The sequence below is a fragment of the Erpetoichthys calabaricus genome, chromosome 8 (assembly GCF_900747795.2).
Source record: "Erpetoichthys calabaricus chromosome 8, fErpCal1.3, whole genome shotgun sequence".
NCBI lineage: Eukaryota > Metazoa > Chordata > Cladistia > Polypteriformes > Polypteridae > Erpetoichthys > Erpetoichthys calabaricus.
The window spans coordinates 88,429,412-88,447,686 of record NC_041401.2 but is presented as its reverse complement, the minus strand read 5'-3'; the positions used below and the strand labels follow the sequence as shown (position 1 = coordinate 88,447,686).

Genomic DNA, 18,275 nt, shown 5'->3' with positions numbered 1-18,275 from the left:
CTTTCCATGTCTTTTTTCCTGGCAGACTGACTTTAAAGGCCTGAAACCTCCTTCTTCAGCCCTAACCTCTTTGTCGGCCAGCATGTTCTTCCTGGTTGATTAATTTTAATCCTTTCTTTTTCTGGACAGTTCTATGATTAGGACTACATAATCACAGCACTGGTGATTATTGCTTTAGATATAAAGAAAAAAGTGCGCTTAGTGTTCCTAATATTTATATTAGACTGTGGCATGGTGGTGGATTTGTTAATATTTGCCTCATACTCATTTATCTCCAGGAAACTAGGTATGATTCCAGCACAGACCCTGCTGTGGATTCTGCACATCCTCTTCATGTCTACATCTGGTAAAGTTTGCAGATGATGCTAAACTAGGTGGATTGACAGATAATGCAAAATCAGCCGAATCATTACAAAAAACATCAGGTCAAATCTTGACTTGGTTTTATTTTGGAGAACTGGCAAGCGTACTGGAGTAATTGGCCAGTTCTGGATAGAATTCTGCTAATGTTCTAATAAAATTGTCAGAACAGATTACTGGGTCCATTTTAATGAACCAGTAAAACACAAGATCATTCCATCTCTCCATTTTAAAACTCATCTAATATACAGCAATTCCAGGGTCAAGGGAGCCTCAGCCTGTCCTGGCTACACGGCAGAAACCATCCCTGGATGGGGTGGCAGGGGTTCATTGATTATAATGATATTATAATGACCTCAGGTTTATAAAAGCCACAAATTTATGAATTTCCTTCTTCCAGAATCAAAACAATCATATGATCTGCATTTTTATTTTGTTACTTTCATATTAAATGTAAAATACTAGTGTTGCAGTAAATATATGAGAACTTATAAAGCTGCAGTCCTAGAAACAATTCTGTTTTATTTTTGAACCCTGGTTATATTCTTAGCCTTTAAGTTTTATCTTTGATAACAACTCCGTTCCATCATGATCATAACAATACTACCTCAGCTAACTGCTGTATTCCCATCAACTGGATGTGCATTTTTTCAGCGATAAATAAAAGTGCATTAAATAACTGTAAATTTTGCAACCTGCATAATGACGTATTTCCCTGAAAAAAGTAAGTCACACATGTTTTGATTTATTGAAAGAAAATAAAAAATAAACATGCTTCAATCCTAAATTTCACATAATCGTAAATTATGCTTCCCTGACTTTCCAATATCCTATTTATAAGGGTGAAAAAACTAAACAAAAAAAATATACAGACAGCAGATTAATATTGGCCAATTACTAATAATTCTTATATGTATAATCTGCCACACTTCAATGATGAAGGCACTGAAATTAAGCAATTACTTGCATGATGCAGCTACAAGAAAATGCACTTTTGGCCTGAACAGAACAGAGTACACATCAGAAAATTCTGGGAGGTTGCAGTTGAGAACCATTTTACTGAAAGCCTCTGGATACAACATTTTAGAAAGTCAACATCAGCATCTGAAATATCATGTAGTTGCATAAGACCATTGACTAATGACTAGGTAAGGACTAGGCACGGACCACTATTTCAACCTGAAAGCACACTGCCACAGCTTTGTACAAATTGGCCACTTGTGCTGAGTGCAGAACTATGAGAGACACATTTGGAGTCAGTAAGACCACCATTAACAGCTGTGTACATGGCCGTGCAAGAGAGAATTGCTGTAATTATATTAACCATAACAACATTTATTTAAAGAGTAGATTTTGATACAAAAATGTAGCTTAAAGAAGTGTTTAACAAAACGTAAAAGAAAGAATTGCTAACAGCAAAATAAACAAAGAAACAAATACATTAGTACAAAAATATATAGTACAAATAAATAAATAAGTAACAGAGGAAGAAGTGTCCCTAAGTTTAGCTTAAATTAACATTAACTTATATCAGTTTTTAAGGATATAAAGTAAAGGAGATCAATCTATAATTCTTCAGGGTCTTGCCAAAGATCAGTTTTGAATCCAAGACATTTCACACCTGGAATTGTACATGATACAACCATATTCACCACACCAGACTTATATAGGCACATTTAAAGACCCCTAAATATTATACACAACAAGACAGACTACTCACATAGTAGTTATACACAAGCCTACTTTCAAAAGAAACAAATAGTGTCTTTTTAAGAACGGCCAAAAAGAACTGTGGTTGTTCAGTTTGTTGAAAGTGGACTTGTGTGTTATGGAAAGCAGCAGGTATTATCATTTTGTCCCTATCTGTTGTTGTAGGAGAGACATAAGATGAGAATCCTGTCACATGATTCCCAATTTATGTGTAAATATTAAAAATGTTTCCACTACAGTTTTTTACAACATTTCAAGTACCAATAAACAATTAATCTGCTAAACAGAATGGAATAAAGTTCTATTGATACTTGTTATGAGATAGATAGATAGATAGATAGATAGATAGATAGATAGATAGATAGATAGATAGATAGATAGATAGATAGATAGATAGATAGATAGATAGATAGATAGATAGATAGATAGATAGATAGATAGATAGATAGATAGATAGATAGATAGATAGATAGATAGATAGATAGATAGATAGATAGATAGATAGATAGATACCTTTGCCTTCACTGACAAATACTTCTAAGAGTTAAAATATTTTCACTTAAAATCTTTTGGATGGAAACCTAACTAATGTGTGTATGTCTTCACTAAGGACTGAGCATCCAAGAATGTCTTAAAGCAAGGCTTTTACAGGGCCTTCAGGTTTCAGAAGAACCTTTTACTTCTTTGTTGCTTAGGAGTCTTCAAGTTTAAAAATATACAGTATGTCGAGAAGTTTCATGAGCCCTCTTTTCATAGTAAGGTGATTAAATATGGTTATGAGATTTTAAAGACACAAATAAAAATAATCATGCTACCCCATAGAGGTAAGCAGACCAAGATGACAGAAAATGAGAGACAGTAGAGAGAATCTGTAGCAAATTAGGTAAGAAGAAAGAGACACAACTCCAGTCCTCTGCCATCACCATCCAGCCCTCGGTTACCATATTAAATCCACTGCTTAATTTTCCACAATAAGTGTCGGCCTTTTGTATTACAATATTCTTCAACAGCAATTTGTTTTATCTTATGAACTCTATGATGTTGCTGTACTATATGAAATTAAAAAGTGATTGTAGCCTCCATGACTGTCCGCTACCCTAACAAACATACACACAATTTTTGAACATTCTGCCTCCTCCTTCTGCCTTGAGTCCTTTGGTTTCATTAAAATGCCATCATCAGGACTTTACCAACACACATCTGAGTGCTAATATACAGGAGCTAGAATAAGAGTAACTAGTGGTTTCCTAAGCAGGTTCACTTTTTTAATTCTTAAACTTTTCTCATGGTATTAGTAAATTATGGATGAACAACAAGAACATCTAATCCTGAAATCAAGTATTACAAAAGATGCAGCACGTAATCTCTATAGCTTTGACTGAAAAAAATCTAATAAATGCAGCAAAATCAATAATCTGCTGCAGAGAGTGGACCACTTCAGGACTTTAGGACATATCTTTCTTTTATACCTTATGGCTTATATTCCATAAAGCAAATATTCAAAAACATGAACTATATCTTTGCAGGACAATTATTAATAAGGAGTAAAAAAAAGTCTCCACAGTGAAGAGAGCTACGCAAGGTTACCACAGTTTGAACAACCTATCCACTAAAGTTGCAGGGAGTAGGTTCATTCCAGTGCTTCATTTTGCAGTGTTTTCCATTACTTTTAGTTAATTATTGCAAAAATAACCTAATGCATAAAAATAGCTAAAATACATCACCGAGAGCAACAATATAGAAGCTTTCTGACCAGATCATCTTTCCTAGATTATTTGTGTAGATAACTGATAAAAAAAAAAAGCGGTGGTGGCTTCCCCATTTGGGATTGGATGTTACAGCCAAATGACAGCTAACAAAAAGGATCAGAAGAAGAATAAATAAAAGCATAGAAAAATAATGTTGACATGAGCCTGTGTGGGCTAAGAAGCTTTGGCTCGATCTTCTTACACTTGTTTAATGGCATGTGGTAGGCAGGATCACTGTTTGTATGCATTGCACATGTATTGTTTACACAACTTAACCCATGTACATCAAATCAAGAAAGATCAATCAAAGGTGTTCACCGTCAGGATTTGTCTTCTCACATATAACTAATTAGTTAATTTGCTACTGTTCCAAATTAAACTATGAACGTCAAATATCATTTACCCCTAAGATAAACACCCAGTATTGCTAAAGACAGAAATTAGTAAGACACCATCTATATAAATTGTTATACTGGGAATAAAAGGTTTCTGGCCAATGGACATGTTTTACTCTCAGTGCTCCTCAAAGGGTTCATAGTGAGTAAAGGCTGAATTATTACGACAACAAATGTGATACAAGCAATAACTGCAGGACTGGCATGCACACAAGCCTTCAGTACTGAGGGCAAAGTGGACTACTTTGCAGTGTCATTATCAAAAAGTATACGGCAGGGCAGCACAAATGATTATTGATCTGCCAATAAAGTGCTCCAGATTACCAAGTGATACATAAACTAAATCAAAACGTATTAACTAATATGTAGGAAGAAAAGTTCTATAAGGAAACCTCCAGCAGCAGGACACATTTAGAAATGAGAACAGGAATTTGTTGTATAAAAAAAAGGTGAGGGATGTTAAAAAATAGTTTTGCGTTCTCTCCCCTGCTATGAAGTGTACCAAATTAGGATTGTCAACACAAGATAATCAGAACACTTAAGGAGTATCACATCACGCAGTATTCTTGGGGGCTGGCAATAGGCTTAAATAGGAACACGGCTATGTGGCAATTACCGGCACGCTTGGGGAAAAAAATATCCATATTGACAAAGTGCTCATTTTCCACATGTTTTGTTATTTGAAACTGAAATGTTTCAAAATTTAAGGCTTTGGGTTTTTTGTACAATTTTTACATCTTTTCCTTTCATTGCCATTTACAGTGAAGAAAGGACAAATGCAAGCTGTAACAAACATGGTGCCACCTGAGTATAAACATGCATGGTGAAAACTCAAGAAAGTGTACTGTTAGGTTTGTGGCAAAAGAGCAGGAAGGATGGAAAGTAACCGATATATGGACAATTATATATATTGTTAGGAATCATAATTTCATTCTAAATTGTTAACCAAGGATAAAATACTGTACATGATAACCAACTTGGCCATTAGTTACAGTTTACACTTCATTTTACATTTGAATTAGAAAACATAAAAGACAACAGCTGACAGGGTGAAATGGTATTAATAAAGTGTTAAGTTAAACTTGTAGCGTATATATATACACCCCCCATTATATGTAGACATTTATGTTTTAAATAGTAGGCAGATAAATACATGAGAGTGTCAATAGACAAGCAGTATACACATTTTTATGAAACATGTAAACATTTTATACTCCGCACCATACAGCCTAATTATGGACAAAAGCACTAAAGTGTCCTTTGAGCCTCGGCACTCTGAAGACATTTCCTGTTTAAACTGTTCTGATGCTATATATATCCTTTGATTTGATTTATTTATAATGAATGAATAAAAATATCATCTAAATAAAATAATTCATTATTATACATTTAATGCAATGCTATAATTTAAATCACACATTGTTTAAAAGATTATATATTATACTCCAAATCTCTTGACGAATATTAAAAAAAAAAATGCACAATAATTTTTTTTTCCCTTAAGACAGTTTGTTTCCCTAAACCGCGCCATCTCATTACAAAGAAAAGTAAGCCAAGGAATCAAGGCCAGATCTTGAAACAAATAAACAACTAAATAAATTACATATAAATCCTTACCTATTTGCAGACATTCTCTTGGCCAAGGCCCAGAAAAATCCATCCTCACCAAAAAGTTAATTTAATGGTGAGAAAAACAAAAAACAAAGACGCAGATAAAAACCGTAATGATGCTTCTCATTTAACAGTCGTTAAGGGCAATCTTCTTAGTGCCAGCCTACAGTAGCTGCAGAATTCTGCGCCTGTCCGACCCCAAGGCAGTGGCATTGAGATTCAAGTCCCACCTGTATCCTTTTTTTAAAATTCATCTGTCCCTATAGCCAACCCACGAGAAAAACAAAATAGCTTCTGGAATGCAAGCCTTACTTACTACAATATAAATATATTTATTATCTATATATAATCTCATATATACTCCCATCACATGCTGGTTTTATTTATCTAGCTAGCAACTAATTTATTTCAGTTATTTCATGCTTGCTCTGTTTTTGATTCCATCCCTCACCATCTTCCTTTAATATTTATATCATTCAGTAATGCTAGGATAATATAGTCCAGATTTCTTTACCAAATCACTTCTAGAAATACAGTACTGGAAATATACACTAAGCATACATCTAGTAATAACAAAAAAAAAACCCATGACTTTAGAATACAAAAAATACCCACAATTAAATCTACATCCCTGCCCAGAAGATATTGTCCATATCAGATGTTTTAAGAAAATGATTTAGGAACATGTTAAAATTACAACTGAATTTAGGTAGTAGATAATTCATTTTCCTTTATCAATCTGTTAAAAGATTTTGAAGAAGCCACTTGCAAGCATTGCCTTATTAAGAGACAAAACCCTGAATTATCTTTCTATTCTGAAATGGTGTGTGTACGCAGCATACTATCCCATTTTGCTTTGAATCCCAGAGCCTGTTTTCTACAAAGGGTTTAATATGCACAGAAGGACGTTATGGTAAGAGAAAAAATAAAGCTACATCAGCCTAAAAATGGGCAGCACAGGCTTCAATTTCCAACTTAACATGAATATATCTCATTTCAAAAACACTATCTAGACATCCCCAGCATTTACACTCGATGGATTTACACCGACTGGAATCAAGCTGTTTATGACAAGATGACACAATTTTCTCTGAATCTTCAGTGAGGGATTTAAAAGTTAACACTTTAATAATAGCATTTTTGTTGATAATTATTTTTATTATTTATTTTAAATATCTGTTTGCTGGCTAATTCTACTAATAATCCATCGCCAGCTCACCTAATAACAAATAATTTGTATTTTAAATAAATAAAAGAGAATTTTTGTATTAGTTTATATGGAACCCAGAACTGAAATATAGTTAAGGGATAAACAATAAGAAAAAATCAAATAACCACACTGTTTCATGTACTGTGCCTTGCCCAGATGAACCTCGAGTACTTAAATGGCCCCAAGCTGGATTCTAGGAGTTGTTCTGTTCTCTCATCGCCAGTTACAAAGCTGAGCTGTGGCTCTGACAGTGAGAATCTTTTTAGAATTCATTCAGAATTAACTGATAAGCCCAAATCAGTCAGCCATTTGCTATACTGCCTTCTTCCAGTCAGAGTCACATGGAGTGGTAAAAGGGGATGACTTGGATGAAAGAGGTCACACTTATGGAACTGCTCACACTTGTCCAGGTTAACAGTATCTCTTTGGGCTGACTACGTCTGGAGACACAACCCAATACCCCCGACCCCCATTCTTACAAAATTGTAACTGCATCTAAACCCAACACTAAAAGGTTTCAATCGTTAAATCAGGAAACATACACAGTTTTGTAAAGCCACGTCTCCCCTAATTTGGACCAAAGCAGCACCATTTGCAAAAAGCACTGTTGCCTTGTAACAGTGTGTTCCATGAGCACAGATGGCAGAAACCCCATCAGCCTGGTGCAGTTTTTCCCAGTTTCTTTCCACAAACATAATGAGAAACTCCAAGCTGAAATTCGATTAGACGGCAGGCTGTGTGGTGGGTCAGAGCACCAGGTAGGAATCGACGTAGCACACAGCAGCACGTCTGCTCTTGTGTTTATTCTTTGTGTGCTATCTGCATCTACTGGCTGCTGCTTTGTTTTGTGTCTAGCCAATGGCCGCCACTGTGTTTATAACGTGCTTGGTTTGTACTGACAGATGCCCATTTCTGCTTATCAATACTGTGTCGTGTGATGGGCTATATGCTGTATTCATAGCTGCTCTGTTTCTCTTATGACAGTTCCCCAAATGTGTTCAGCAGTTCTAGTTGCTGCCTGTGATACCCAGATCTTTGTCCCTAAATTATGGGATCTGCTGCTGTGTGCCCAAATCAAGTTTCACGTGCGCTTGTGTTTTGTGTGGAGGAGGGTGTGCAGGTCTATGCTGAGAGCTACATGGCATTCCTATATGTTTTTGTTCTGAGTGCTGTAGAAAGTGCTATAGGGAATGTGCTTAACTGTGCTGGCAGCTGCAATTGCAGCAGGCAGGATGATCTGCATTGACAGTTTAGTATATCGAGCCTGATGGCACTGTAGGTTGTGTAGTTCATTTACAACACAGAGGTATTCATGCACTGAGTGGTTATGTAACATCTGGATTGAGATGACTGTTGCCAGCATGGCATGTTATGATGCCTCATGCATGCATGTGCAAACAACAGTCATGTGGCTTTTTTTTGTCTTCTACATATAAACTGTGGTAGTCCAAAAGGCCAAGAGCTGAACTCATGGTTGCACATTACATCTCTTCAAATGTTTGCCACCTACCTTGACTCGCCCTCATCTTCCACATGCTCACAATGGACAGAATTTAGTGCAGACACCTTCTTATAATCTTGGGGCGTTAGGTAGAGGTACTTAAAACCCTGCATTCACAAAATAATACAGCCGATTACATTAAGTGGCTCTGAGCAAACAAAGACATACTTGTTTACTGTGTGGTAGTCTTTTAATCTGCATCCTCACCTTGTACAGGTCTGCGGGATCCTGCCAGGCTACATGGAACATGTGACGGATCTCTTCAGCCAGACCAATGCGTGCCCCACTATTGGCTGCAATGTAGATGCGGGGAATCCCTGAAGTCCGGGCCATCTCAGATGCCTGCTGGAACAGGAGGTCTTCCTGTGGGCCAAAGGAGCCAATCTTGTGCGTGATATCATTGCTGATGGCAATGATGTCACGACCCGCAGGGTACTCTGGTGTCTTAAGAGTCATCCTCCAGGCAACCATACCAATCTGCAGCAGGAAAACAGAAAGAATTTAAAGGCCATATCATGGATCAGATTCAGACCACAGCATTTCCTTTAGTTCTAAGCCATCATCTCTTGGGTGAAGCTAACAAGCATGAGATGAGAAGGATGATAACAATGAGCATTCTGCTTTTAACATCACTCTCACTCAAGGTCATAAAAAAATAACTTGTTGGGACTCGCTCAAAAATACAAGAAAACTCAAGAGGTCCCCCTTACAGTCTGGACAACATCATGCAGGAGTTCACAATGTTCTACATAATGGAGTTTACACTGTGTGTGGTTTCAGAATCATTGGCAAGATTCATACACTTTCACACTGTTGGGTTTGGGGATTTCTCAGCAATAAATTGGCTTATCCAAGCGGAATGCTGAAGCTCCGCATTGAGTCATTTGAAGAAGAAGAGAGACATCTGTTGGGCACAGAGTTAAACTGCGAGCAGAAAAAACGCAATTGCACTACAATATACAATCCAACTGATCTGCGTCAGACAAAGACAAAGTAAGCTGTACCAGTCAAGTTACACTAAAATTGAGCCACAATGGCCTACAATGATGCCTACAACAGGCATTGACTCATGTCTAATTTAGTAAACTGAACCTTAAAAAAGAGAAAGGCATAAAGGACCTGGACCAAGAAGTTGTGTCAATGAGTTTGAGTTATAGAGACTCTTATAAGGTGTATATATGGAATTGAGGATTTGCGGAAAGTAGGGTGTAATGATCCAGTAGGTGAAGACAGGGCACAGAGTCCGTAGACAGAGGGCATTATTGGAGTATAAAATAACAAGGCACTTGGTGAACCTGAACTAAACATGCAAATCAATGACATGGAGCTGTAACAGTGAGGCTAAAATAATCTTAAGTATGGCAGTAACGATCCAGGCTTACACAAGACATTGTATCAGTGTGTGAAAAGAGGAAAGTGTAGACTGTAGGCAAAAACAGAGTTGATGCAGGATTGGAGTGGGGCTCAAAAGAGGACCAAACCACTGAGGCTTTAACATTAGAAAGATAAATAAAGCCTCAAAAATGTAGAGCAGCAATACAAAGAGGTAGTTTAGCTGAAAAGCTAATTTCTCCCAGTGAAAGGGTAAGGAGTCTAGTGAGGACACAGCATTATGCAGAGTACAGTAATAAAGTCATAGGTGGCGTGGAGTTACAGGTGGTGTGAGGCAGTGAGATAGCATGAGTTGAAGACTACAGGTTGAGGCAGAGCAGTTAGGCTTAGGCCATAAACAGGGTGACATATACGTACAAGGTTACAACTAGGGGAAGAGAAGCAAGGTGGCTGAAGAGAAGAGAATAAAGTGGGGTCTAGTTAAAATTGTGAGGTCAGACATTAAGACTACATGACAATGTTACATGTGAAGGTAGGATAATCTTTACCCTTAAATTGGTAAGTGATGTAGTACAGTTAGGCACTAAGGCCATGGCTGAAGGTAGGGTAATGAAGCTATTGGGTTAGACAGTACATGGTGGCTGCAAGTGGACAGGATTAGGAAGCTTATGTTTTAAAGTGAGGAATACATAAGACCAAATGTGGTACAAGGAGAGAGAAACCTACAGAACAATATGAATGAACAGATACAACAATGAGAGGTGGAATATTGGGTGGCAGTATAAAGCAAGACATCATTCAGGGTGAAAATGGGATAATAAGGCTGTAAGTGGAAGATAGCACAGCAATGTTCTACAGTGTAATGTGAATGAAGGCAGAGTCTCCAATAGTGAGGCTCTGGAGCAAGACAGTAAAGAACCATAGCAAAACTGATGGTAGGCTTCTTCTTGTACCCCAGCAGAAGCTAAAAACTGTCTGTTCAGATGCAGCTTGCCAAGTGGTGGCAAAGAGGCTATATCTCATAACATTTCATTTCCACCAGGATGAGTTGGGCTCCACCAGAGCAATATTGTCCACTAGGTCTCATCAGCACACGTACACTTCATCTGCCCCAGTCATATCCCCACAATGAGAATATAAGTCCCATCACATGGACATGTGTCCCAGACAATGCCACTTTCATTGGTAGGGAGATTGCTTTGATTTAATCAGTGGCCTCAGACTCCCTTGTCCTGTCTGTAAGCACTTTGGTTTTTCAGCTTGAAATCCTATCTAGAGTGCTCACTTGTGCAATACTGGGATCCGTATCAGTAAGATGCTTCTAGAGTCAATGGTCTCTATTTTTTTGTCTATTTCTGCCTGAGCTACCCTTTGCACTGATGTTTGACCTCTTGGACAACATTTGTAAGCAGTCAATTAAAGAGACTAAAACACACTGCAGCTGGTTAACATATATTCCATCCTGTCCAGCCAGTGGAAATGAAAGACAAAGCTCAACTGGAGTAAAATCAAGAATCATTTGGGCCAAGTTGTGATACTTCAAGGACATGAAAAGAAACTGGGGAAGTTCTAAAGTACATTTTGACCTACTGGTGTCACGGGAGCCCTGTGACAGCTTAATGAAGCTTTAAGAAATTCAAAGACAAGATGAGATGCTCACCTCATTTCCTCCAGGTAATCTGTTCAACTGCACTAGCTGCCCTTGTGGATCCAGCACAAGCTCGGTGTAGTTCAGAAGATCAGAAGGCAGAGGGCACTTGGGAATATGGGCATATGCATTTACACACTCCCACAGCTTAAGCAATGACTGAGAGAAAAACAAAAGGGGGCAAAGTCAGTGGTGCATGGGCCTTGAACATACGAAAATGAAGAGAAACTCACAACAATGTGTAGAATAATGTATCACTGTAGGAACAGTTTTACTGAAAGGAAACAATCAAGTTCAAAACAAATATTAAAAGTGGATATGCTACATGCATCATCTCACCATCCTGATAGACAGACAAAAACTAGTTCCTAATAAAGCAGGAACATTATGTACCTCACACCCTGACACTTCACACACAAAAGCCAACACTCTTCAGTCTTTGACACCCAGTCGTACCTGCCGAAACATTTCTGGAAAGTCATACACGTAGGTGGTCCCCAGAGACTGAGCTTGGAAGCGTTTGGATTGCAGAAGGTCTTTGGTGACATAAGGGGTGTTGATAAGCATGCCGTGAAGTGGCCCCTGCTTGTCTCCATATGCATGAAACATAATCTATAAATCAGAAAGAAGTTAACTTTTCACAAGAACTTGAGACATAAAAGTGAAACTCTCTGCTGAGAACAAAGCAGTAAACAGGAAGAGATCTACTGACATAATGTAATTTAGCATGCATTCAATAACATGGCATCAACTGTAAATGACAGCAGGGATGGTTTAATAGGAACAGCAGTACAATTCAGAATTGGCCCATACAAGCAACACTCCCTTCTGATGGACAATGTAGTGGCTTTAGAAAGTAAAAAATTGAGTCACTCAGTCCTACGTTAAGGCATTAAAGCCTTCTAGGTTTGATGGTCTTCAAGAAGATGTGTTCTGTGTGTTTGCTTCAGAACAAATCAAGATCCTACATGTTAATTACTGAAGCATAGAGCCTCTAACAGGAAAGCCTTATGAAGAACAGCTAAACTACCTAGAGCAGAATGTCGCTAAGGTAAAGATTTTAGAAGGTTGAATAATAAGTGATAAAATAGTCATAAATTTGTTTAATGAGATTTTATGTAAGAAGTGCATTTTCTGTGAACACTCTATGGTGATACACTTTTTGTCTAACAGTATAAAGTACATGTTGCTTCTCTGATAGAGTCATTCTTCCAAGAACATTAGATAGATAGATAGATAAAGTATCTATCTATCTATCTATCTAATGTTCTTGGAAGAATGACTCTATCAGAGAAGCAACATGTACTTTATTTATGTGCCTTTAAGAAAAGAGAAAAAACATTCAGAATAAGAGTGTATGAGGTAAGGGTTTAGAACATATAATTATTTATAACAACACAAAACAAAATTGAGTCAAATTGGATTTCTACTACATCAACTTTTTACAAAACACACTCTTAAGCAAAGGAGTACAGAAGAAAAAGCTAAGTATTTGCTTATTTTAAAGAATGAAGCTATTGATTTAATTAGAAAGCCTGGATCATATGTCAGAATTGTGAAATATGTTAAGGTTAATGTCTACAACAATGTTAACACACACCAAAAATAAGTGCAATGTAAAAATTATAGTAATAATCAAAGAACCAAGTCCTTCATTGAGAGCTCAGTGGACTGATTAAATGGCTAGAAGACGGGAGGCAACCACAGTCGCAATAAATGCCACCCTAACTAGCCCCACACAATCTAACCCTGAACAGCGTTGCACTGAAGAACTGGATTCTTTGATTGTTACTTTTTCCACTACACTTGTTTTAGGTGTTTATTAATGATGTTGACATTAACCCTTGATAACACATTTTACAATTCAATCAGCCAAATGCAGACATTCTAAAAAGCTCTCTGTAGCTCTAACATAAAAACAAAATAATTAAAGAAATATGAAAAGTTTCTATGTGCAGCATGGTGACACATACAACAGCTTTACTGCCTCAGAACATTATAATGCCAGTTTGATTCCCAAGTAGTGTACAGTGTATGCGTGTTCTTCCTGTGTGCAGGTGGGTCTCCTCTGAGAACTCCTGTGTCTTGTTACAGAGCATTGACAGTGCGTGAATATATTTGCCCTGCAATGGATGGTTCCTACTTTGAAGTGGATCCTGCCAGGAATGGTGGCTATGGGGAGTGCTGATCTGGAACTAGGATGGATGGATGGATGGATGGATGGATGGATGGATGGATGGATGGATGCCATATAACAGACAGACAGACAGACAGATACCGCATAAGGATAGCACTGAAGTCAGAAGGGACCTTTCTGACTGGCTGTTATTTATCTGTCTGTTTATTGTTATCATATTGGTGTAAAGGTACTCATATTGTCGGGATAACAAAGTGGCATTTCAATCTTTACATTCTATACATCAGTGTAAGAGAGGCACAATATAAGACTCTACATGTTAGGAGCATTCTGATTAAAATGATGGGAAATGATGTGAAAACTAGGGCCTCCCAAACAAGGAGTTTTGTTTTTCTTTTATTAAGCAAACCATTTTATATTACATGAACATTCAAACTGAAAAGTAAGAAGAGGTTCATTAATACCAGAATGAAGGAATGTCTTTTAGTAAATAATTTTTGATATACATAAATAATTAAATAAATATATTCTTATACATACACAATTAAAATCAACAAAGTCACAGTTACTTTGTGATGGCCTAGGCAAAATGGGAAAAAATGCCTAAAAAGACAAATAATCCATTTAATTTTATCTTTCTTTTCTCTACTAATGACGGAACAAATGCGAATAAGGATCCCACTGTCATGGAATCGCACACATTGCTAAGAAAAAAAATATCCTGTCACAGATCCTGAGTCCTAGGTTCAAACCCTGTGCTGAGTCGTTGTCTGTGTAGTGTCGGCATGTTCTCCTCGTGCCTGTGTGTGGTTTTCTATGGGTATTGTAGTTTTCATCCTACATCCCATAGATGTCTCTATAGACTAATTGAAAATTACAATTTATGAATGTGTTTAAGTGAGCATACAATGGACTGGCAGCTCATCCAGATGTGGTTTCTGCCTTGCACCCGATACTGCTAGGATAGATTCTGGTTCCCCTTGACCCTGAATTGCATCAAACAGGTTTGAGAATGTTAATATTATTTCATGCTGAAGAAGGCCCTACACCTATAAAAGATGTCATTTATCCCAAAGGACCTAAAGGTGATTTCTCTCTTTCAAGTGTGGATTAAATGTCTAAGACGGGAAAATTTAGACTTCCTATAGCATAGGAATAGCAATGTCATAAAATGCCTTTGGGTCAGATGAATATAAACAGGAAGAGGCTAAGTATGAGAAGAAGAATAGTAAAGAAGAGTTCATATGAGGGAAAAGTAAAGTATCTCAGTGAAAAGAAACTTGTGAAGCAGAGACTGTTTCTCAGAGGAATACTATGACAGGAGTCTCAATGAGTCTAGTAAGTGGACATATTGGTACCTGGCCACAAAGAATCTGTCTAGAATATTACTTAAATACAAGAAGAGTCACTTCTTGAAAATGAAGAGTCAGCCTAAATAATGATAATCCCAGGAGTTGCTATGCTAGACAAACAAATCATGGCATTCACATAAAAGGGTCTCACCAGCAGAAAGTGACCAAAAGATGTGCTTCCGTAGGAGCTAGAAAGCAAACTCCTGCTACAACAGCTACTGTTATTTGTAGAAGACTTAATATAATACAAAAAAAGAAAATCAGGCTTCTGGCTCTGGAAGGTCAGATTTGACCAAGATGCAACATACTAAACAATGTCTGTTTGTTCACGATGAAAGGCCGCCTCTACTGCTCATCAACACCTGCCTGTATATTCGTGCGAGAGTTCAAACAGAAATCATGGGTCACACTTGCATTTGCTGTTTTCACCAATACTGTCAGCTTACCCCATGTATTTTATGGTTTGAGTATAAGAAAAAACCATCTCTTCTTTCTTTCTTTTTTTTTCTTTCTTTTTTTTTTTTTTTTTTAAAAGACTTTTCACAAAACCAAGCATTCAAATTCTAATATTATCAAGTGATGAGAATAAGCTTGCCTGGGAGCTGCCGAGATACAAGTTAATTAAAAAAGGCTACGGAGCAAGAATCCACAGTAAAGTCCTCCTAGAAAGCTATTGGGCAGCTTTAAATGGAAACAAAACTGTTCATTTTATATATTAAGGCAAGCAGAGTGTTATCTTAGTAACACAGCACGTGATATTAAATAATTTAGATCAAAATAAAAATATCTCGATTCACACAGATGCGTATTTATTTAGAAGGTAGAGAGCAGTGAGTAAAGGTCATGAAGAAGGCAGGAGTGTTGAATTAATCTTCACACCTTGACCTTTCGGAAAGATGCATTTTCATTTTTGTTTCTCCCCTTTCATACAGTGGCGGATGCACTTCAGCAGCAGCTTTCATGACATCTCTATGTCTGCATTGCTCTTTGAGAAGAGCAACAATTTTAATGAGCTTATGTGTCATGTCACACTGCCAAACCACTGCTAAACCCGATTACAAAAATTAAATTTGGAATATTCTTAATCAGGATGGGGTTCTGGAGGTAAACAAAAAAAGTGATGTAGTCTCACACAGTTTTTAATTTTTGAGAACTTTCTAAATTTCCATTAAAGCTGCAAAACTTTAAAAAAAAAAAAAAAAACAGCCCCACACGTGTCACTTTTAAAAGAGCTACCTTTTAAATTGTTGACTGGTAGCTAACTAATAAGCTTGAATTGTCTACCAAGTACATTTTTATATCCACCATTGTACATGGTGTGACCCTAAGAGATTCATCTGCTGCAAAGTATTCATCCATCTATTTACTGCTGCTGCATCTTCAATTACAGGAACGCAGGGAGCCAAAGTCTATCCTGACAGTAGCAGAAACAAAAAAGGAACTAGTCTTGGTCAAATACTGCAGGGCATATTTGTACATACACTTTAAAGTGACCAAATAACTCGGACCTATAAGCCTGGCAGGAAACCTGAGCACAGGGAGAAGGCACATGTGAACACAAGGAGAATGTAAAACTTCTGTACAGACCCTGACAGTCCAAGATTCAAGCCAGTTTGAGATCAAAAATCTCATCCATCTACATTTTTTAAAGGCAGTGAGGCAGAGATGAACAGATTATTCCTTATGGGATTGTAAAGGTCCAAATCACACAGATTTTTTATTTACCTCTTAAGCAAAAACCAAACCAGAATCAAAAGCAAAAAAGAAAACAAAATTCAAAACAAGAACTGTTCTTAACTAAAACTTGTTTTAAATGCTCGGGCACTTGTTTCTCGCAAGGTCTTCTTTTAGTGGTCTTACCTTTTGGACATACTGTATGCTACTGTGCAACAACCTTTTTTATACTATTAGGAGTGGCAGTACTATCATGTGTACAGAGCTCTGTAAAATATTTATTTGCATGTCCAATCAACATACTGTACAAGTAGTCACCAGCAGTCAGTACCATGATAGCAAGGCCTCTATCACATTATAAATCACATGCCACGCAAATTGTGTGCCTAGCAATCATGGGGCATCATTGCAATGAGGCACAAAAAACTACAGTACCTATGAAAACAACACAAAACGGTGATGGTATCACACCATACCATTTTCTAAGCTCACTTCATCCTGGGTAGTGTCCCGGGGGGCTGCAGCCTATCCAAGAAAGCACCAGGCATAACACAGGATGGTGGCGGTCCACCGCAGGATGAGCAGACACATACACTATGGCCAATTTAGCATCACTAATCCACCTAACCTGGTTGCCTTTAGATTGTGGGACAAAATTGGAGCACCTGGAGGAAACCCTTGCAGACATATGGAGAACACACACACTCCATGCAGAAATGGTGATAAGTGACACGGAAAAAATATATATATATTTGTGGTGGTCCATATCTAATTATGCAATTTTCATTACGCTACAACTTATTAAGTTTATTACATAGAGAATTCACAGCACCTGCCCTGCACATAGAGATTTTGCTTAAAATTCTTTTTGTTGCCAATAGATGGCAGCACCTGTCCTGCATTCCAAAATGGTGGTGAGATGGTTGTCAGTCGAACAGTTGCATAATTAGATCTGGACCACCCTGTGTATATAAATAAATATATATATATATATATATATATATATATATATATATATATATATACATATATATATATTTACACACACACACACACACACACACACACACACACACACACACTAGGAGGCTTCGCTCGCCCACCCCCTTTCCCCCCACCGAGGGTGCACTACACGCCAGCCACTTCGCATCTCTGCCTCTCGTGTTGTGAAGAGGGGGGCTGAACACACACTAAGGAGATGTGGTCGCTCCTCCGAAACCCCCTCTTAAACGGTGATACAATGGGAAACAAATAAATTTTATTCATCTCCTCTATGCTCAATCAGCTGGCTTGCTGCTGCTGCTGCTTGTGCCGTGCTACATGATCTGCAAGTCGTGCAGCGCTTTGAACATTTAAAAGCCTGTACAGCAGCTGTCCTCTTTGTCTCACGGGACATTAAAGTGTCTCCGAGAAAATCATGTCTCGACCCAAGATTTTTTTATATAGTAGAGCCCTGCTCGCTTCGCTCACCAAGCTTCGCTTGCGCTACGTGCTAGCCACTACTTGTCACTGCCACTTGCAACTATATACACACACACACACAGAGGTGGACAAAAGTAGGTTTACAGTTGTGAATACGCGAAACATAGCACTTACA

The 18,275-nt window shown here is 37.7% G+C and overlaps 1 protein-coding gene across 5 annotated transcripts in view; it reads right to left on the bottom strand.

The window, feature by feature from the left end:
• acaca (acetyl-CoA carboxylase alpha) overlaps positions 1-18,275 on the bottom strand; it is a 188,444-nt gene that overhangs the window by 51,897 nt on the left and 118,272 nt on the right. For all 5 annotated transcript variants that reach the window (XM_051931343.1, XM_051931345.1, XM_028807062.2 and 2 more), the window contains 4 exons: positions 11,972-12,127; positions 11,528-11,674; positions 8,743-9,012; positions 8,545-8,642 (listed from right to left, as the gene is read on the bottom strand). In XM_051931343.1, the coding sequence (XP_051787303.1) occupies positions 8,545-8,642; positions 8,743-9,012; positions 11,528-11,674; positions 11,972-12,127 (671 nt within the window). The remainder of the gene's footprint in view (positions 1-8,544; positions 8,643-8,742; positions 9,013-11,527; positions 11,675-11,971; positions 12,128-18,275) is intronic.